This window comes from Prionailurus bengalensis, chromosome D3, assembly GCF_016509475.1.
Source record: "Prionailurus bengalensis isolate Pbe53 chromosome D3, Fcat_Pben_1.1_paternal_pri, whole genome shotgun sequence".
NCBI lineage: Eukaryota > Metazoa > Chordata > Mammalia > Carnivora > Felidae > Prionailurus > Prionailurus bengalensis.
Genome location: NC_057356.1, coordinates 58,042,413 through 58,065,297, shown reverse-complemented (window position 1 = coordinate 58,065,297; position 22,885 = coordinate 58,042,413). Strand labels below are relative to the sequence as shown.

Here is a 22,885-nt window from a genome sequence, read left to right as displayed (position 1 = left end):
AAAAAAAAAGCCTTCTGGAATTTCAGCTGGTCAAATCTATAGGTTTGAGGAGGACTGACATATTAATATTGGTTTTCTTATCCATAGACATAGTATATCTTTCCATAGATATCCAAAGACATGGTATATCTTTCCATAGAAATTTGCAAGTTCTTTTGCAAAGCAGTTGTCAGAGTATAGGTCACATCTATCTCTGAATGTTTCATATATTTTGATTCTATTACCAAATAGTATTGTTTTTATTTAAAAACTTAAAATGTTTTAAAGTTTCAATGTTCTGGGGCGCCTGGGTGGCTCAGTCGGTTGGGCGACCAACTTCGGCTCAGGTCATGATCTCGCACTCTGTGAGTTCGAGTCCTGCATTGGGCTCTGTGCTGACAGCTCAGAGCCTGGAGCCTGTTTCAGATTCTGTGTCTCCCTCTCTCTCTGACCCTCCCCCATTCATGCTCTCTCTCTGTCTCAAAAATAAATAAACATTAAAAAAAATTTTTAAAGTTTCAATGTTTATTGCTAACATATATATAGTTGATCATAAAAAATTTTACTGTGGTAAAATACACATAAAATTTACTGTCTTAACTGTCTTTAAGTATGCAGTTCAGTGATATTAAATTAATAATACTGTGCAAACAGCACCATCATCCATCTTCCTAACTCTTTTCATTTTGTAAAACTGTAACTCTACACCCATTAAACAATAGCCCTCATTCCCCACCCTGCAGCTACTGGCAACAATTTTACTTTCTGTCTCTATGATTTTGATTATTCTAAGTAACTCATACAACTGTTATACAATTAATTTTTGTAAATTGATCTTGTACCTTGCAATCTTCCTAAACTCATACAACTTCTAGTAGCACTTTTGTTAATTAGTAAAAAGTCTCTGTGTACACTTACACTTTATGTAGACTTACATTTTGATCATGTTACGTTACTTTATAGTAAGCTTTAGTGCTTTTACAATCTGTTTGACTTTTTATTTCTTTTTGTATTGGCTAGAACTTACCATACAATGTTAAATAGAAGTGGGAGAAAATAACTATGGCTTATTCCTCATCTTTCACCATTAAAAGTATAATATTATCTATAAGTTTTTGTGAGATGCCCTTACTTGGGCTAAAGACATTCTCTCCTAAGTTTTTGGAATTTTGTCATGAATGGAATTGAGTTTTCTCCAGTTTTTATTTTTTACCTCAATGGAGATGAGTGTACTTTTCATTTTTTGACTAATAGGGTGAGTTACACTAATTGATTCTTGAGATAAACAATTTAGTTATAATGTATTATTTTTTATATTGTTGGATTGAAGTTATTAAAATTGTGTTAATTTTTGCATCTAATTTATGAGGAATATTTGTCTGCAATGTTCTTGTAATGTCTTTGGGCTTGTATCAGAGTAATGTAGGCCTCATATAATGAATTTATAAATATTATCTCTTGAATTTTTTGGGAAATGTATGTAGACTTAGTACTATTTCTGTCTTTTTAGTTATTATTGAAGTACAGTTGACATATAATGTTATATAGTCAGGTAAACAACACACTAATTATTTTTATGGTCACATTGGTATTTTTTATTTTGGAAAGATATATTATAGGTATATCATGTAATACATAACTTTAGATATAATTTCTTGCATGTGTATGGGCTGATAAATGTAAATTTTAAATACATAATGAAAAAATTAATAGATTGTTTTGTACCTGTGTAATGTTAATGGTCATAGCAGAGACTTTTACTAGCTACTGTAGACGACTTCTTCAGGTTTATATTGGACTAGAATTCAACAAAATGTACTTTACATCTTGACTTAGTACAAACATACATATATATGTAGCAGAAACCAATGCATAATACTCATGACCCAGTATAAATTTATTCCATTCCCCTTTAGTATGCCTTTTTTTTTTTTAATGCTGGTAATGGCTACTAATGGCCACAAAAGAATATTATGTCCAATGTGTTATTCTCCAAACAGAAGTCAGAGTTCAGCAGTTGCCCATTCTGTGCCTTGCCTTCCTTCACATGCCTAGTGGATTGATGGTGTAGGGGCCTCTTTTATAAGGATGCTTAATCCCATTCCTGAGGGCTCTACCTCAGGACCTAATCACCATTCCAAAGGCCTCATCTTGGATCCTGGGAAGATGGCGGCGTAGGAGGACGCTGGGCTCACCGCGTGTCCTGCTGATCACTTAGATTCCACCCACACCTGCCTAAATAACCCATAAAACCGCCAGAAGACTAGTAGAACGGAGTCTCTGGAGCCAAGTGCAGACGAGAGGCCCACAGAAGAGGGTAGGAAGGGCGGAGAGGCAGTGCGTGCTCTACGGGACTGGCGGGAGGGAGCCGGGGCGGAGGGGTGGCCCGCTGGCCAAGCAGAGCCCCCGAGTCTGGCTGGCAAAAGCGGAGGGGCCAGACGGGGTGTGTTCTGACAGCAAACGGGACTTGCCATCTGGAAGGTTATAAGCTAACAGCTCTGCTTGGAGAACAGGAGGGCTGGAGGACAACGGGAGGGAGAGTTGTTGAGCCCCGGACGACAGAGCTCAGCTTGGCAGGGAACAAAGGCGCTCCCCAGCACCATCTCCCTCGCCCATCCCCCAGCCAAAATCCCAAAGGGAACCAGTTCCTGCCAGGGAACTTGTTTGCACCACGAAAACACCCAATGCTGTGCTTCTGCGGATCCATCCCTCCGGCGGGACTGACTACCTCCCGGTGCCGCAGGGCCCCTCCCAAAGCAGATCACCAAAGGAAAAGCAAGCTGAGCCTGCCCCTCCTGCCCCTATGCACCTTGCCAATCCACCCCGGCTAATACGCCAGATCCCCAGCACCACAAGCCTGGCAGTGTGCAAATAGCCCAGACGGGCCATGCCACCCCACAGTGAATCCCACCACACACACTGCCACACACCAGAAGGCACACACCAGTCTGACTGTGGCCCCCAGCGGTGGGCTGGGGGCAGACATCAGGTCCGACTGCGGCTCCACCCACCAACTCAAGTTATTCAAGACGCACAGGGGAAGTGCCCCGAAGTTCCGCACCACTCCAGAGACCATCCAAAATGACGAAACGAAAGAATTCCCCTCAAAAAAACGTCCAGGAAATAACAACAGCTAACGAACTAATCAAAAACGATTTAAACAATATAGCAGAAAGTGAATTTAGAATAATAGTCATAGAATTAATCGCTGGGCTTGAAAACAGTATAAAGGACAGCAGAGAATCTACTGCTACAGAGATCAAGGGACTAAGGAACAGCCAGGAGGAGCTAAAAAATGCTATCAATGAGCTGCAAAATAAAATGGAGACAACCACGACTCGGATTGAAGAGGCAGAGGAGAGAATAGGTGAACTAGAAGATAAAATTATGGAAAAAGAAGAAGCTGAGAAAAAGAGAGATAAAAAAATCCAGGAGTATGAGGGGAAAATTAGAGAAATAAGTGATGCACTAAAGAGGAATAATATACGCATAATTGGTATTCCAGAGGAGGAAGAGAGAGGGAAAGGTGCTGAAGGTGTACTTGAAGAAATAATAGCTGAGAACTTCCCTGATCTAGGGAAGGAAAAAGGCATTGAAATCCAAGAGGCACAGAGAACTCCCTTCAGACGTAACTTGAATCGATCTTCTGCACGACATATCATAGTGAAACTGGCAAAATACAAGGATAAAGACAAAATTCTGAAAGCAGCTAGAGATAAACGTGCTCTAACATATAAAGGGAGACCTATAAGACTTGTGACCAATCTCTCTACTGAAACTTGGCAGGCCAGAAAGGAATGGCAGGAGATCTTCAATGTGATGAACAGAAAAAATATGCAGCTGAGAATCCTTTATCCAGCAGGTCTGTCATTTAGAATAGAAGGAGAGATAAAGGTCTTCCCAAACAAACAAAAACTGAAGGAATTCGTCACACTAAACCAGCCCTACAAGAGATCCTAAGGGGGATCCTGTGAGACAAAGTACCAGAGACATCGCTACAAGCATGAAACCTACGGACATCACAATGACTCTAAACCCATATCTTTCTATAATAACACTGAATGTAAATGTACTAAATGCACCAACCAGAAGACATAGGGTATCAAAATGGATAAAAAAACAAGACCCGTCTATTTACTATCTAAAAGAGACTCCTTTTAGACCTGAGGACACCTTCAGATTGAGAGTGAGGGGATGGAGAACTATTTATCATGCCACTGGAAGTCAAAAGAAAGCTGGAGTAGCCATACTTATATCAGACAAACTAGACTTTAAATTAAAGGCTGTAACAAGAGATGAAGAAGGGCATTATATAATAATCACAGGGTCTATCCATCAGGAAGAGCTAACAATTATAAATGTCTATGCGCCAAATACGGGAGCCCCCAAATATATAAAACAATTACTCACAAACATAAGCAACCCTATTGATAAGAATGTGGTAATTGCAGGGGACTTTAACACTCTACTTACAGAAATGGATAGGTCATCTAGACACACGGTCAATAAAGAAACAAGGGCCCTGAATGATACGTTGGATCAGATGGACTTGACAGATATATTTAGAACTCTGCATCTCAAAGCAACAGAATATACTTTCTTCTCCAGTGCACATGGAACATTCTCCAAGATAGATCACATACTGGGTCACAAAACAGCCCTTCATAAGTATACAAGAATTGAAATCATCCCATGCATACTTTCAGACCACAATGCTATGAAGCTTGAAATCAACCACAGGAAAAAGTCTGGAAAACCTCCAAAAGCATGGAGGTTAAAGAACACCCTACTAAAGAATGAATGGGTCAACCAGGCAATTAGAAGAAATTGAAAAATATATGGAAACAAACGAAAATGAAAATACAACAATCCAAACACTTTGGGATGCAGCGAAGGCAGTCCTGAGAGGAAAATACATTGCAATCCAGGCCTATCTCAAGAAACAAGAAAAATCCCAAATACAAAATCTAACAGCACACCTAAAGGAAATAGAAGCAGAACAGCAAAGACAGCCTAAATCCAGCAGAAGAAGAGAAATAATAAAGATCAGAGCAGAAATAAACAATATAGAATCTAAAAAAACTGTAGAGCAGATCAACGAAACCAAGAGTTGGTTTTTTGAAAAAATAAACAAAATTGATAAACCTCTAGCCAGGCTTCTCAAAAAGAAAAGGGAGAGGACCCAAATAGATAAAATCATGAATGAAAATGGAATTATTACAACCAATCCCTCAGAAATACAAGCAATTATCAGGGAATACTATGAAAAACTATATGCCAAAAAACTGGACAACCTGGAAGAAATGGACAAATTTCTAAACACCCACACGCTTCCAAAACTCAATCAGGAGGAAATAGAAAGCTTTAACAGACCTATAACCAGTGAAGAAATTGAATCAGTCATCAAAAATCTTCCAACAAATAGGAGTCCAGGACCAGATGGCTTCCCAGGGGAGTTCTACCAGACGTTTAAAGCAGAGATAACACCTATCCTTCTCAAGCTGTTCCAAAAAATAGAAAGGGAAGGAAAACTTCCAGACTCATTCTATGAAGCCAGTATTACTTTGATTCCTAAACCAGACAGAGACCCAGTAAAAAAAGAGAACTACAGGCCAATATCCCTGATGAATATGGATGCAAAAATTCTCAATAAGATACTAGCAAATCGAATTCAACAGCATATAAAAAGAATTATTCACCATGATCAAGTGGGATTCATTCCTGGGATGCAGGGCTGGTTCAACATTCGCAAATCAATCAACGTGATACATCACATTAATAAGAGGAAAGATAAGAACCATATGATCCTGTCAATCGATGCAGAAAAGGCATTTGACAAAATTCAGCAACGTTTCTTAATAAAACCCTCGAGAAAGTCGGGATAGAAGGAACATACTTAAACATCATAAAAGCCATTTATGAAAAGCCCACAGCTAACATCATCCTCAATGGGGAAAAACTGAGAGCTTTCTCCCTGAGATCAGGAACATGACAGGGATGCCCACTCTCACCGCTGTTGTTTAACATAGTGTTGGAAGTGCTAGCATCAGCAATCAGACAACAAAAGGAAATCAAAGGCATCAAAATTGGCAAAGATGAAGCTAAGCTTTCACTTTTTGCAGATGACATGATATTATACATGGAAAATCCGATAGACTCCACCAAAAGTCTGCTAGAACTGATACATGAATTCAGCAAAGTCGCAGGATACAAAATCAATGTACAGAAATCAGGTGCATTCTTATACACTAATAATGAAGCAACAGAAAGACAAATAAAGAAACTGATCCCATTCACAATTGCACCAAGAAGCATAAAATACCTAGGAATAAATCCAACCAAAGATGTAAAAGATCTGTATGCTGAAAACTATAGAAAGCTTATGAAGGAAATTGAAGAAGATATAAAGAAATGGAAAAACATTCCGTGCTCATGGATTGGAAGAATAAATATTGTCAAAATGTCAATACTACCCAAAGCTATCTACACATTCAATGCAATCCCAATCAAAATTGCACCAGCATTCTTCTCGAAACTAGAACAAGCAATCCTAGAATTCATATGGAACCACAAAAGGCCCCGAATAGCCAAAGTAATTTTGAAGAAGACCAAAGCAGGATCCATCACAATCCCAGACTTTAGCCTCTACTACAAAGCTATAATCATCAAGACAGAATGGTATTGGCACAAAAACAGACACATAGACCAATGGAATAGAATAGAAACCCCAGAACTAGACCCACAAACATATGGCCAACTAACCTTTGACAAAGCAGGAAAGAACATCCAACGGAAAAAAAGACAGTCTCTTTAACAATTGGTGCTTGGAGAACTGGACAGCAACATGCAGAAGATTGAAACTAGACCACTTTCTCACACCATTCACAAAAATAAACTCAAAATGGATAAAGGACCTAAATGTGAGACAGGAAACCATCAAAACCTTAGAGGAGAAAGCAGGAAAAGACCTCTCTGACCTCAGCCGTAGCAATCTCTTACTCGACACATCCCCAAAGGCAAGGGAATTAAAAGCAAAAATGAACTACTGGGACCTTATGAAGATAAAAAGCTTCTGCACAGCAAAGGAAACAACCAACAAAACTAAAAGGCAACCAATGGAATGGGAAAAGATATTTGCAAATGACATATCAGACAAAGGGCTAGTATCCAAAATCTATAAAGAGCTCACCAAACTCCACACCCGAAAAACAAATAACCCAGTGAAGAAATGGGCAGAAAACACGAATAGACACTTCTCTAAAGAAGACATCTGGATGGCCAACAGGCCCATGAAAAGATGCTCAACGTCACTCCTCATCAGGGAAATACAAATCAAAACCACACTCAGATATCACCTCACGCCAGTCAGTGTGGCCAAAATGAACAAAATCAGGAGACTATAGATGCTGGAGAGGATGTGGAGAAATGGGAACCCTTTTGCACTGTTGGTGGGAATGCAAATTGGTACAGCCGCCTGGAAAACAGTGTGGAGGTTCCTCAAAAAATTAAAAATAGACCTACCCTATGACCCAGCAATAGCACTGCTAGGAATTTACCCTAGGGATACAGGAGTACTGATGCATAGGGGCACTTGTACCCCAATGTTTATAGCAGCACTCTCAACAATAGCCAAATTATGGAAAGCGCCTAAATGGCCATCAACTGATGAATGGATAAAGAAATTGTGGTTTATATACACAATGGAGTATTACATGGCAATGAGAAAGAATGAAATATGGCCGTTTGTAGCAACATGGATGAACTGGAGAGTGTGATGCTAAGTGAAATAAGCCATACAGAGAAAGATAGATACCATATGTTTTCACTTTTATGTGGATCCTGAGAAACTTAACAGAAACCCATGGGGGGAGGGGAAGGAAAAAAAAAAGGTTAGAGTGAGAGAGAGCAAAAGCATAAGAGACTCTTAAAAACTGAGAACAAACAGGGTTGATGGGGGGTGGGAGGGAGGGGAGGGTGGGTGATGGGTATTGAGGAGGGAACCTTTTGGGATGAGCACTGGGTGTTGTATGGAAACCAATATGACAATAAACTTCATATATTGAAAAAAAAAAAACAAAGGCCTCATCTCCAAATAATATCACATTGAGGATCAGTTTCAACTTGCGAATTTTGGAAGTACACCAACATTCAATCTGTAGCTTAGTGTTTCATCTATTTCTCCTTACAGTTCTATCATTTGTTGCCTCAAGTAATTTGACATTCTTTTGACAAGCATATACTTATCAGAGATAACAACGCAGTAATTTTGTAATTCTTTTTTTTTTGTTTGTTTATTTTTGAGAGAGTGATAGAATGTAAGCAGGGGAGGGTCAGAGAGAGAGAGGGAGACACAGAATCTGAAGCAGGCTCCAAGCTTTGAGCTGTCAGCACAGAGCCCAATGCAGAGCTCGAAATCATGAACTGCAAGATCATGACCTAAGCCGAAGTCAGATGCTTAACCAACTGAGCCACCTAGGAGCCCCTATAATTCTTTACATTACTCAGTGCTCATCATAGTAAGTGTAGGCGCCACCTATCATCATACAACATTATTACATTATTACAATATTAACCATATTCCCTATGCTGTACTTTTCATTTCCATGAATGATTTATAACTAGAAGTTTATACCGCTTAATCCCTTTTACTTATTTAGCTCACCCCCTCTCACTTTGCCTCTGGCAATCACCAGTTTATTCTTTGTATTTAAGAATATTTTGGGAGGCACCTGGGTGGCTCAGTCAGTTAGGCATCTGACTTCTGCACAGGTCATGATCTCACGGTTCATGAGTTCGAGCCCCGTACCAGGCTCTCTGCTGTCATTGCAGAGCCCATTTCAAATCCTCTGACTCTCTCTCTCTTTGTACCTCCACCACTCTCATGTGTGCTCTCCCTCAAAAATAAATAAACATTAAAAAGGAGTACTTTTTGTTGTTCTTTTGTTTGTTTTGTTAGATTCTATATATAAGTGAAATCATATAGTATTTGTCTCTTTCTGACTTATTTCACTTAACATAATATCCTATAGGTCCAAATGGTAAGATCTCATTTTTTTATGGCTGAGTAATATTCCATTGTGTGTGTGTGTACCACATCTTCTTTGCCCATCTGTGTATCTATGAACATTTGGGTTGCTTCCATATCTTGACTATTGTAAACAATGCTGCAATAAAGAGGGGTGCATAAATCTTTTTGAACTAGTGTTTTCATTTTCTTTGGGTAAATACCCAGTAGAGGAATTATTGGATCATATGGTATTTCTATTTTTAATTCTTTGAGGAAAATCCATACTGTTTTCCAGAGTGACTGCATCAATTTACATTCCCACCAACAGTGCACAAAGGTTCTCTTTCCTCCACATCCTACCAATACTTGTTATTTTTTGTCTTTTTGACATCATTCTGGCTGGTGTTACGTAGATATCTCATTGTGGTTTTGATTTGCAGTTCCCTGATGATTTGTGATATTGAGCATCTTTTCATGTATCTGTTGGCCACTTGTATGTGTTCTTTGAAAAAATATCTATTCAGGTTCCCTGCCTATTTTTCAATTGGATTTTTTTTTAATGTTGAGTTGCATAAATTCCTTACATATCTTGGATATTAATCCCTTATCATTGCAAATATCTTCTCCCATTCAGTAGGCTGCCTTTTTGTTTGCTGACGGTTCCCTTTGCTGTGCAAAAGCTTTTTATTTTTGTAGGCCCAGTAGTTTATTTTTGCTTTTGTTTCCCTTGCCCGAGACAAATACATTGCTAAGACCAATGTCCAAGAAATTATTGCCTACGTATTCTTTAAGGAGTTTTACGGTTTTAGGTCTCACATAGGTCTTTAATCCATTTTGAGTTTATTTTTGTGTACGGTGTAAGAAAGTCTTCATTCTTTTGCATGTAGCTGTCCAGTTTTCTCAGCCCCATTTATTGAAAAGACTTTTCCCACATTGTATATTCTTGCTTTGTCATAGATTAATTGACCATAAGCATGGGTATATTTCCCTATCTTGTTCCACTGATCTATGTGTGCCAGTACCATACTGTTTTGATTATTAGAGCTTTGTAGCCTATCTTTCTATCTGAGATTGTGATAATGCCAGCTTTGCTCTTCTTTCTCAAGATTACATTGGCTATTCGAGGTCTTTTGTGGTTTCATACAAATTTTAGTATTGTGAAAAATGTTGTTGGAATTTTGATAGGGACTGCATTGAATCTGTAGATTGATTTTGGTAGTATAAACATTTTAACAGTATTAATTCTTCCAATCCATGAGCATAGTATATTTTTCCATTTGTTTGTATCAATTTCAGTTTCTGTCATCAATGTCTTACAGTTTTCAGAGTGTGGGTGTTTCACCTCCTTGGTTGAATGTATCCCTAGGTGTTTTATTCTTTTTGGTGCGATTGTAAATGAAAATTAGATTGTTTTCTTAATTTTTCTTTCTTATTTAGTGCATAGAAACACAACAGATTTCTGTATATTACTTTTGTATCTTACAACTTTACTGAAATTACTTATCAGTTCTAATAGTTTTTTTTTTAATGGAGTCTTTAGGGTTTTCTATATTCAGCATGTCATCTGGAAATAGTGACAATTTTACTTCTTTCTTACCAATTTGAATGCCTTTTCTTTTTCTTGTCTGACCACTCCAGCTAGGACTTCCAGTATTGTGTTGAATAAAAGTATTGTTCCTATGTTTTATATATGGCCTTTATTATGTTGAGGTATGTTCCTTCTAAACCCACTTTCTTGAGTTTTTATCATGAATGGATGTTGTATTTTGTCTGATGCTTTTTACCCTTCCTCTTGTTAATCTATCACATGGATTTGCAAACCTGAACTACCCTTGGAATTTATTCCCTGGAATAAATCCCACTTGATCATGGTGAATGATAATTTTAATGTATTGTTGAATTCAGTTTGCTGATATTTTGCTGAGGATTTCTGCATCTATGTCCATCAGGGACGTTGGCCTGTAGTTTTCTTTTCATAGTATTTATTTCTTAAATGAATAGTAACATTTGGTAGCATTTACCAGTGAGGCCATCTGAGCCTAATGTTTTATTTGTGGGAAGAGTTTAGCCTCAAATCAATTACTATTATAGGGCTATACAGGTTATCTATTTCTAGTTAAGTAAACTTTGGTAGTTTTTGTTTTTCAAGGAATTTGTCCTTTATATGAATTGGCAAATTTACCAACATAAAGATGTCCGTTAAACTACCTTGTTTTCCTTTCAACATCTGTAGAAACTGTAGTAATGCTATATATTCCATTCTCAGTTTTGATAATTGGTGGCTTCTCTCTTTTTTTTTTCTTGACCAGTCTGCTTAGAGGTTTACCAACTGTATGGATCTTCTCAAAGAACCATGTTTTGGTTTCAATGACTTTCTGTCTTTTTAGTTTTCTATTTCCTTGATTTCTGCTTCACTTTTTTCTTATTTTCTGTTTACTTTGGACTTAGTTTCTCTTTTTGTACTTTCTTAAGGCAGAAGCTGAGATAATTTATTTGAAACGTCTTTTTCTGATATAGACAATCTTATATGCTTCTAAGTACTGCTTTATCTGTATCCCACAAATTTTGATATTTGTGTCTTCACTTTGATTCAATATACATTATAATTCCTGTTTTATTTCTTCTAGGACCCATGGGTTATTTAGACATTTGTCATTTAGTTTACAAATACTTGGTGATATCAGAGACAAATTTCTGTTGTGAATTTCTAATTTAATCCCATTGTGGTCACAGAAGTACCCTGAATAAGTTGAATTATTTTAAACTTATTGTGACTTGTTCTATGATGCAGAATACAAATTATCTTATCAAACATCTGTGTATACTGGAAAAAACTGCATTAGACTATTGGGTGTTTTCTTTAAAAGTCACATCAAATTGGCTAATGTAATTTGTTCTTTAAATCCTTTAATAATTTTCTGCTAAATTTTTCTACCAATTATTGAAAGAAGGGTATAAAATATCTGAATAAAATTGTCAATGTATCCATTTCTCCTTGCAGTTTTATCATTTTTTGCTTCACATATTTTGAAACTGTTATTAAGTACATGAACATTTAGTATTATTATATTGCCTTGATGAATTGAATACTTTAGCATTATGAAATGACCTTTTTCTGAAATATTCTTTGCTCTGAAATGTAAATCATCTGATATTAACTTAGCGAGTCCAACTTTCTTTTTATTAATATTAGTATGGTACACCTTTTTTCCCCAACTTTTTACTTTTAATTTTGCTATGTGTTTCCTATTTGTCCCTTCGATTTTTTGTTCCCTTTTCCCTCTTCTTCTGACTCCTTTTGGATTACTTTTTTTGATTCCATTGAATCTACTCTGTTAATAGCTATAATTTTTTGTCATATTATTTTGGGGACTAATTTAGAGTTTATAGCAAGTACCTTTAACTTATCATAGTCTACTTTGAAAGGATATTTGTCTTTACAGATATTATTTAAGAAACCTTCCAATAGTATGTTAATTATCCTCACCTAGTCTTTACACTAGGTAAAGTGTAACTTTACACTGTTACACATTTTGCTTCTACATATTATAAACTCCATGGTATATTACCTTTCTTAAAAATATATATTTTACCCTTAAACATAATAAAACAAAGAATTCTTATACAAACTTACCCTTAATAATACAAAGAATGTTATTTTATATTTACTCACATAATTAGCATTTCTAGGATTCATTATTTTATATAAATCTATATTTCTATCTAATATTATTTCTTGTGGTTTGAAAGACTTCTTTTAACATTTCATGTAATGCAGGTTTGTGGATGAAGAATTTTTTTGAGCTTTCATTGTCCAAAAAGTCTTTATTTCACCTTCAGTTTTGAAAGATACTTTTTGTTCAGTATAGAATTCTAATGACAATTTTTTTTTCTTTCAGTAATTTCAAGATTTCATTCCACTGTCTTCTGGTTTGTATTATTTGACCAAAAACAAACAAACAAACAAAAACTGCTTTCATTTTCATCTTTCTCTTTATGTGCCATGTTTTTTTTTCCTCTTACTGCTTTTAAGAATTTTTCTTTATCACTGGTTTGGTTTTAAGTAATTTGATTATGATGTGACTTCATAGAGTCTTCTCCATCTATTTTGTGCTTTTAATTGACTGATCCTCTTAGATCTGTGGGTTTATAGTTTTCATAATACTGGAAAAATTGGGGGTCATTGTTTGTTCAAATATTTCTTTTCTACTCTGCCCCTCTCCCAGAGCCCATTTGGGAACTCAATTACACATATATTTGGCTGTCTGAAGTTCTACAGCTAACTTAGCCTCTGTTCCTTTTCTTTCAGTCTCTTCTTCTTGTTCTTCTTGTTCTCGTTCTTCTTGTTGTTGTTGTTGTTGTTGTTGTTCTTCTTCTTCTTCTTCTTCTTCTTCTTCTTCTTCTTCTTCTTCTTCTTCTATCTCTGTTTAATTGTCAGTAGTTTCCATTACTGTGTCCTTATTTTACTAATCTTTTCCTCTGCAATGTTAAATTCCCTGTTAATGCCTTCCCGTTTATTTTTCATTGCAGTTAGTCTCTACAAGTCTGATTTAAGACTTTAACAATATGTATTGCTTCTAGTTAACAAGCTCATGTTTCCTTAACTTCTTGAAAATATGTGTTGCAATACAGTAAAAATAACCTTAGGGTTGTTGTCTGTTAATTGTATAATCTGTGTCATTTCTGGGTTGGTTTTCATGGATTTTGTCTCACCTGGGGTTATACTTTCCCCCGTTATAGGGCCGGTAATTGTTGTTGTTGTTTTTTCAGTAATTTTTGACTGGAGGTTAAGCATTGTGAATTTTAACTTTTTGGTTGCTGGATATTTCGGTATTTATTCTTGAGTGATAAATACGCTTTATGCTTTATTTTCTGTGCAGTTAACTTGGAAATATGTCCTGCCAAATATTGTTTTTCAGCTTTTTTTTAGGGAAAACCACAGCATCCTTTAGTCTAGGGCTACTTTTGCCCTCTACTGAGAAAACACCCTCCTGAGTACTGATGTCATTTTGGCTGGTAGAAACAATATCAATTCACAGCCTTATGCAGTAAGTTCCAAGGATTTTTCCTCTTTTGGTGGTTCTTTTTCCCGACACATTAAGTTTTCTCATACTTATGCATTAATCATTATTTGGAGATGCCAAGCTGGTCTCATAAACTGTTCTCATGACCTGTTTATGTGCCTTTCCTCTTACTGAGTTTTATTCTTTCAACAAGCATGTTGTACCTCTATTTTTCTTTTTATATTATAATATTCTCAAAGGGCTCATCCATGTATGCCCTATCCACTCTATCACATAGCCTTGTTATTTTCTGAAATTTTAATTTCCTTTTCCTTGTTAAATTGTCTTTTGAGATTATATGATGCATGAGGGCAGGATCTATACCCAGAACACTCAAAACAGTAAGCACATAGGCATTCAATAGACATCTGCCAAATCAATAATTCCACCTTTACCTATCTGTTCCACTTATTTTTTTTTGATATGAGAAAGTTAATCTTTACACATTGACATGAGTCTTAACATTTCAATCAGATAATGAATGTTATTACTATAATGACAAGATTAACCAATGAAATAATGTACTAAGGCTCAAAATCACGTTAATTTGAAAGAAGCAGAAAACAGGTTAGCAAGGGTTCAACTAAAAAGTTAACAAGGGAAGAAATAACTTAATGTTCACGGAATAATAAAAAACTATAAAAATCAGGCAGCAGGGTGTTTGAAATATAGCTTAGTTAACAGGCACGTGCAGGAAGATAAGTTATGCGAAGGTCTGAGTCCATAAATAGGACAGCCAAATACTATACTTTTTGAAGTATTATCTGTTTACCTGGAGGGTGTGTCAAATATCCTTGTCAGTAACATTTGATATATAAATGTCAGTATTCCCATCCAAAATGGGGGAAAGGGTATTTAGGATTTCTTCCAGCTGGTACCTTGGTCATTTGAACAAAAGCCTAGCTCTGGCAGGGTGCAGATAGATAGTAGACTGATTATCAGTGTAGTAATAAAATGTGACCCAGTTGCCTCTCTCCTGCACTTAGACGTCGTATCTGAACGTGTTGATGCTAACTCTGCAAAATCATGTACTTCTATTCTGCAGTCAATGGAACTGGTTGCAGATCAAGACTTTCTGTTCCATGAGTAAAAATTCATTCAAACTTGGGCTGAGACAATCTATGTTTAATTGTAGTCAAACCACAAACAAAATTTAACCATCTTAACCATTTCTAAGGGTACAACACACTAGTGTTTATCATATACATTGTTGTAAAACAGAACTCTGGAATCTTTTCATGTTGGAAAAGTAAAACTCCGTATCCATTGAAAACTAACTCCCCTTCTCCCCACCTCACCCCCCAGCGCATCCATTATTCTACTTTCTGTTTACAATAGTTTGATTTTTTTATTTTAAAGTTTATTTTTGAAAGAGAGACAGAGAGAGAGAGGGATTCCCAAGCAGGCTCCACACTGAGCGTGGAGCCCAATGCAAAGCTTGATTCCACGAACCACAAGATTATGACCTGAACCAAAACCAAGAGTTGGACACTTAACCGACTGAGCCACTCAGGCACCCCAAGAATTTGCCTATTTTAAACACTTCATATAAGTGGAATCATGTAGTAATGAGACAATCTGTTTAGTATTAGATTCTCTTTCCTATTACATGCCCTATGACAGCTAGCACAGTCTTAGAGCCACTTGAAAGAAATTAAATAGACTTCTGAGATGTAGGACTGAGAAATAATGTCAAAAAGTCAGATACAAAGTAAAAATTGACTCCAAAAAGATTGATCATAAACCTAAGTTGTTCAACATATTTTGACCATGTATCCCAATCATATCTAATATAGAGAACATACAAAGTTTAACATTTTTAATAGTACATTATCAGTTTAAATACTTTTGAGATTTAATTTTGAATCTATAACCTACCAGTAGAAAGCCTATTTATTCAAGTTAATAGCCAAGTATTAATGTCTAGATTGCACTGAAAAATAGACTTTCTGGTTTGAAACTAATTGTGTAATATCCAAGTATGTGAAAGACTGTATACTCAGTACCAATTATAAAGCAATTTGATTTGAAAAAATTAACACAATAGTAAATATATGTCTTTCATGTTGATTTGGTTTTCAGTGTTTAAGAGACTTATAGTATATCACCAAGTAATTATTTATTATTATTCAATTTAGCCTGATTTGAAGATCTGATTTAGGTATGCAGGACTTTCAATGGAGTATATAAAGACTGATCTCTCCTCTCAAAATGGTAGGAAATGGTCTATAATAATTTGTATAGTTGTCTGAATAAATAATAAAAAGACCATAATAAATAATGGGCAAAACATACTGAAAAGTAAAATATTGTTCACAGTGGCACCAAAATTCAATCGGCACAGTCATCTTAGGATTCAAAATTCATGCACAGTAGGCCATATGCAGTCAACAAAGTTTGCCTGGACTTGAGACCTTCATTATCATTATGATTCATACCATTGGACCACACTTTAATATTAATTCCCCTCGAAGAGAGATTCTTTGCAACATATAATAATAGAAATTTATGAAGTTCACCTACCTGTCAAGGGTAGCATTTCTTATATTTTTCCTTGGCTATTAAAAGTATATATTTTATTGATGAGCATTATTTCTTGACTTAAGGTTACTACTGTTAAGGTGGATTTGGGAAGCAGCTCTAGAAGCACACTGAATTTACCAGCAAGAAACCCAGACATTTTGAAATGGTCTTAATATGGCTCTGAAAAGCACAGCTCTAGGTACTATTCTAGGATCTCTTGATTCTGTAGTCACTTGAATCTCAGAATATCTGCTAGATTTTTTCTTTCTTGTTAAGGATTTATGCACCATAAAAATAATAGTTTTATCCTCATTTAAAGACAATACTTCTACTTACTATTCATTACATAAGACTAAATGATATATTGTGCCAGTGTTCAAAAGTTCAGGTGCGTAAAATATGCATAAAAAACACTGCACCTAAAGAAACAAACAAACAAAAAAATGCCTGAAAATAATCACAGAACAGGAAGTAGTTCTATGCCCTATGCACAACAAAAACTCTTTTAACAAAACTATATTGACAACAATAGGAACTACCAAAAAACATTAAACATGTACTCAGTAATGATTTATCTTTCATATATTTCAAATTCTGTTTAGTACATGACCCAGATTCAAACTAAGAAACATGGAACAAGTCATCATGGACAAAATGGAAAAGTTATAAAAGGCCTTTTACCAGATCAGATCAGCAGAGATTCATTAATATCTATTGCCCTTGGCTGAAAAGTAATGATGAGTTTATCCATTTTATCGAAAAGGGGAAATCTCAAAAAGATACCAAATCTTCCTTTTTATATCTTTTTGACAAAAAAAGGAGAGGTAAAAAAAAAAAATAGTAAGGTAGGCTTGCATACCAACACTTTTGAATGACAGTGGGAGAAGCTACTCAAAATGCTGCCTAGGCTTTCTCTTACTTTAAAGAATACTTTAGAAATACTGCTATGTAACACTTCAAAAATGGTAGAGCCTGTCAAACACTCAATTGTGGTAAGAAAAGCTATATTCTAAAATGTACATTGGTCAAAACTATGGTTACTAGATCCTTCCACATCCAAGACCAAGGTTATATTGTGGGTAAGTATTATTTCTTAAGATAGGGAAATGGAATAACGGACACACATCAGTGAAATATCTTAATCTCAACAGAGCAAGTGAAAAACATTTCTAGAATCCATAATGAATCCAGGCTGAATGAATTAGAAAATTCATCTTTGAGGCACGGCAAGAAAGAGAATGAGGGAAAAACAAGGGAAAAAGTCACCTTGTAAATGGAGTAATCTCTTTTCAAGGAAATGGTAGAAATCAATGAAGAAAATCACAAGCTAGGGCATTCTTCTGAGAACTGTGGATTTAATAAAACTATAAGCAAAACCTATAATATGCAACCTGAGCCAGATGGCAAACAATGAAAGAAGAAACAGAATAAGTCTCTTAAAGTCAAGTAAATGCCTCATGTAAAATGAACTTCTGCCATCTCCATCACAAAATCTGGAGATTAGTTAAATAAAAAAAAAACCCCTTATTTTCAGAACGAATAAAATTTAATGTTTCCCTGATATTGTGGCTGTTCACAGTAAAAGCAAATAAAGAGTTTCCTACCATTTCTAGTATATTAGTGCTCTGATATTAAAAAAACGAATGTCAGGGGCACCTGGGTGGCTCAGTGGGTTAAGTGTCTGACTTCGGCTCAGGTCAGGATCTCACAGTTCGTGAGTTCAAGCCCTGTGTTGGGCTCTGTGCTGACAGCTTGGAGCCTGGAGCCTGCTTCAGATTCTGTGTCTCCCTCTCTCTCTCTCTTCTTCTCCCCCACCCCCAGCACTCTCTCTCAAAAATAAATAAACATTAGAAAACAAACAAACAAACAAACAAGATTTAATCATGGAAACAGGGGCATCTAAAGGGAATTTTCAACATTTTTTTTTTTTAGGTATCTCAAGTTTTTCTTGTCTTTCTTCAAGAAACTATGGATTCAGACTAGTTAGGTTCACACCTTGATTTGCCAACTTGTCACCTGCCTGACCTGGTAAGTCATCATTCTCTTCTCTGAATGAGTCTGAGCTTCTTCCTCTGTAAAGTAGGGCTCATTTCACTGGTTTATTATGAGGGCTACATGATTTACTATGTGTTCCGAGCTGAGAACTGGCACCCAATATGTACCATATAAGTATTTGTTAAATAAAAATTAAATGTTAAACCAAATGCTGTGATAGGTTCTGAATATATAAAGACCAATCCAATAGGATGCCTGTTTTTTTTAAAAAGCCTGATGAAGGAGAAGGGTAACTAAACAATGATTACAAAAGAACAAGAAAGGTGCTGTGATAAAGATGAGCAAAGCCTATTTGTGAGCACATCAAGGGGACATTTAACTTTACCACATCTTCATTCAGGCTCAGAGTCATCACAATGACGCCCCTCCTGACAGAAAATAAAACTGTTGACCAAAGTTACCCAATTCCCATGAGAGGGAATGACAAGGTGTTTACCTTCGTTCAGGTAAGAGAATCCTATCACAAAGAACAAAGCAGATACCATAAGAAGCAAGATGATAATCTCTACTCAGCATCCAAAAAGAAACTTATTTCCTCTCTAAAGTCAAATGGCAGAGCCTACAAGTGGCCTCAATTTCATTTTCGTTGCATATAAGACATAATGACTTAACTACCAGGCACTTCCAGAAAACATGGTTTTAAAATTTTCTCATGAGTAAGTCTAAATGAAAAGTCAAAATTTCTCTTTTTAGGATGCTCTCTGTAAATACTTGGCCAACATCTTCATTCTAGTGTTAGTGATTTTTTCAGTTTTGTTCCTCAAAGTTAAGGTTAGAGAGTCGGTGTTAATTATGATGGGTCTCTAGTGAAACCTCCAAGAATCACTAGCATAAACGTAAAACACTAGAACAGTAATACCTAAGAAAGTTTTATTTTCCCCCAATTTCAGAAGTAGATAAAAAGAGTGAGCCCTCCTTATCTAGAAGTCTTTAGAGCCCCATACATGTCTTTAGAGCCCTCTAGTGACTATTTCTTCACTCTCAGTCTATTTCCTCAAGGTCCTAAGACCTTAAACTCAGTCTATTTCCTTAAGGTCCTAAGACTCTAAACTGTCAATTAAAAAACCTTCCCTCCCCTCTAATACGCCTGCCAAATAGGTTGCCCTTCACTTTTGTGGCCCCTGACACTATGCCATGCAGCAGGAAGGAGTGGAAATACAAAAGCAAAGGTCAGAAATCTGATACTTTCTGCTACAATTTTCTCTAGCCCACCCAAAAACAATAGACAAGGACCACCTTTAAAACTGCCTTCCCTGGATGCCTGGGTGGCTCAGTGGGTTGAGCAGGCAGAGTGTGAGACTCTTGATTTAGGCTTTGGTCCTGATCCCAGGGTTCTGGGATCACCCATCCTGCCAGCTCCACACCGTGAGTGGAGCCTGCTTATGATTCTTTCTCTCTTTCTCTCTCTCTCTCTGTGTCTCTCTCTGTCTCTCTCTCTCTCTTCCTCTGCCCCTCTTCCCTGCCCGCTAAGAAACAAACAAACAAACAAAAAATCCTGTCTGCCCTGTTTTCCAAGTGGCAGGGAAAATCCAGATAGGATTTTCCAGATAGGATCCAGATATCAAGATTAGCTGCCACTTTCCTCTGCCTCATTTTACACTGTAGGTTTTTTAGAAAACAGAACAAAAGAAAATATTTCAAATTAGAATACAAATAAACCATTCATACTTTGGCCATTTCCTTTTTTTTTAAGTTTATTTATCTGTTTTTAGTAATCTCTAGGCCCAATGTGGGGTTCAAACTCACAATCCCAAGATCAATGCTCTACTGACTGAGCCAGCCGAGCAAGGCCATTTCTTATAAATGTTGTGACTTCAAAAAAAAGGATATGCCGAAAGTCTGAGCTACACAACATTCCAGCAAGTTATTACTATTATATTATTTTAACCTTTCCATATGTCTAAACTTAAGTTCATAACTGAAATTTTCTTGACCCCAATTTTTTTTGTATATATATTTTATCATCCAGTTAGCCAGCATACAGTGTATATGGTGTGCTCTTGGCTTCGGGAGTAGATTCCCATGATTCATTGCTTACATACAACACCCAGTGCTCATCCCAACAAGTGCCCTCCTCAATGCCCATCATCCATTTTCCCTGCCCCTCTGCCTCCCACCCCATCAATCCTCAGTTTGTTCTCTGTATTTAAGAGTCTCTTATGGTTTGCCTCCCTCTCTGTAAGTATTTTTATTTGTTTGTTTTTGTTCTTTTCATTCCTTTCCCCTCCATGATTGCATCCACATTATTGCAAATTCTTGGTCCAGTTCCGAACCTATCTGAGATCACTGTCTCTAGGCTGACCAGCAATGATGTTCCTTAAAAGAGTTGTAAGAAACCATTTACAGGATCTGATAGTATTCAAAGGGGAAGGTAACATGTTAGCACATTACCCAGGCTTTAATACTTAATAGCAATGGCCTGGACCCTACTGCAGTTTTTTCTGCGATGTTTCAGTGTGTAAGATTTATTGTCCTCTTCACTTGAAGGTTTAAACTCAGTTGGATATGAAAAGACAACAAGTATCACTGGCGAGAGGCTGAGAGCTTGTTTCACATCACAACTGGTAGGGTTCTGAAAAGTCATTTAATTGCACAATATACACCATTTGAGGATATGTATATATGTATATATAGATGTTTATATGTAAAGTCTCATCTATATTTATGTGATTTATACATATACACAAATATGAAATCATGCAAAATATTTCAATTTTCTACAATTTAAGATTTTATGAGTCACCAAGTCACTTCTATTATTCTAAAAACGTAAACATGAGTTAGGAAAGGCTCATCAGTGTTTTCTGTAAGGACAATGCATAACAGCCCACCTGATCTTCATTAAGCAACAGAGCAATGGGGTTTTCTTTACTATTCCTGCTGTACTTTCATATAACTAGGAGCTTCTCACTGACCCACAGCCTGCTTCAAGTAATCATTCCTGACCTCTGGGCCCCAGGAACAGGAGGTGAAAAAACAAAAAAGAAGTAAAGGACACTAACTCAATCCCATGCTATATTTGCATGTTTTAAGACAACGGTATATACTGGGACTCGATACAATAAAGGCAAATGACTTATGACATCTTGCTGATCCATTCAAGACAAGAAAAGGTAAGAATAAAGCTGCTTACCTGTGGTTCCTGCATTCCAGCAGCACCAAGTTCTGAGAGGGACATGGTGAGCTTCTCCTGCTGTTCTGATAGGTATTTCTGATAGAGACTGAGAAGTTCTTGGCATTCTCTATATTGTAGCTGAAGAGGTGAGATTGCAAATTAAGGGAAAAAAACGAATAAACTGACTCAAACTGCATCTATCAGTGCTGCTTTTCAGATTCCAGTAAACAAAACAGAGCCAAAAATGCAACCATATTTGGTGAGAGTGCAAGTAGACCAACACAGTACATATATCCACCAAAAAAAAAAAAAAAAAAAAAAAATGAAAGCAATAATTCACAAAGAGAGTAGCAATGGTCATCCCATTTGAGGAGAAATTTCTCTCTCAAATCTTTAAATTTGAATGAAAAAAAAAACATGCAAAAGAAGGAAGTTAGACTCCTATCTCACCCCATACACAAAAACTAACTGGATATGGATCATTGATCTAAATGTAAGAGCTAAAATGGTAAAACTCACAAAAGTAAATCTTTATGACCTTGGATTAGGGAATGGTCACCTGAAAGCACAGAAAACACAGAATAAATAAATAAATTGGACTTAAATTTTTGAAAAAGCATACACACAGAACAACTTTTGCTTCAAAGGAAACTATTAGGAAATTAAAAAAACAACCTCCAGGTTGACAGAAAATATTTGCAAATCATACAGATGATAAGGGACTGGTATTCAGAATACATAAAGACCTTGTATGATTCAACAGTAAGGAAATATCTAACCTAGTTAAACATGAGCAATGAACTTGAATAGACATTTCTCAAAAGAAAATATACGTATGTCCAAGCAGCACAAGAAAATATGCTCAACATCATTAAACATTTGGAAAATGAAGATCAAGACCACAATATGAGATGCCACTTTGCATCTACAAGGATGGCTATAATGAAAAGGACTAACAATGAAAAGCTTTGATAAAAATATAGAAAAATTACAACGCTCCTATATAGCCAAGGGGAATGTGACACGACACTGTTGCTTTGGAAATAATAATATTTTGTGCTCCCAAAAGTTAGACATTGAGCATATTCAGTGCTCCCAAAAGTTAGACATTGAGTTACAAGACTCAGCAATTCCATTCTTAGC

General features: G+C 36.3%; 1 protein-coding gene across 4 annotated transcripts in view; it reads right to left on the bottom strand.

The window, feature by feature from the left end:
- Positions 1-22,885, bottom strand: part of KIAA1328 (KIAA1328 ortholog) — a 347,018-nt gene that overhangs the window by 197,559 nt on the left and 126,574 nt on the right. For all 4 annotated transcript variants that reach the window (XM_043558639.1, XM_043558640.1, XM_043558642.1 and 1 more), the window contains one exon: positions 21,761-21,888. In XM_043558639.1, the coding sequence (XP_043414574.1) occupies positions 21,761-21,888 (128 nt within the window). The remainder of the gene's footprint in view (positions 1-21,760; positions 21,889-22,885) is intronic.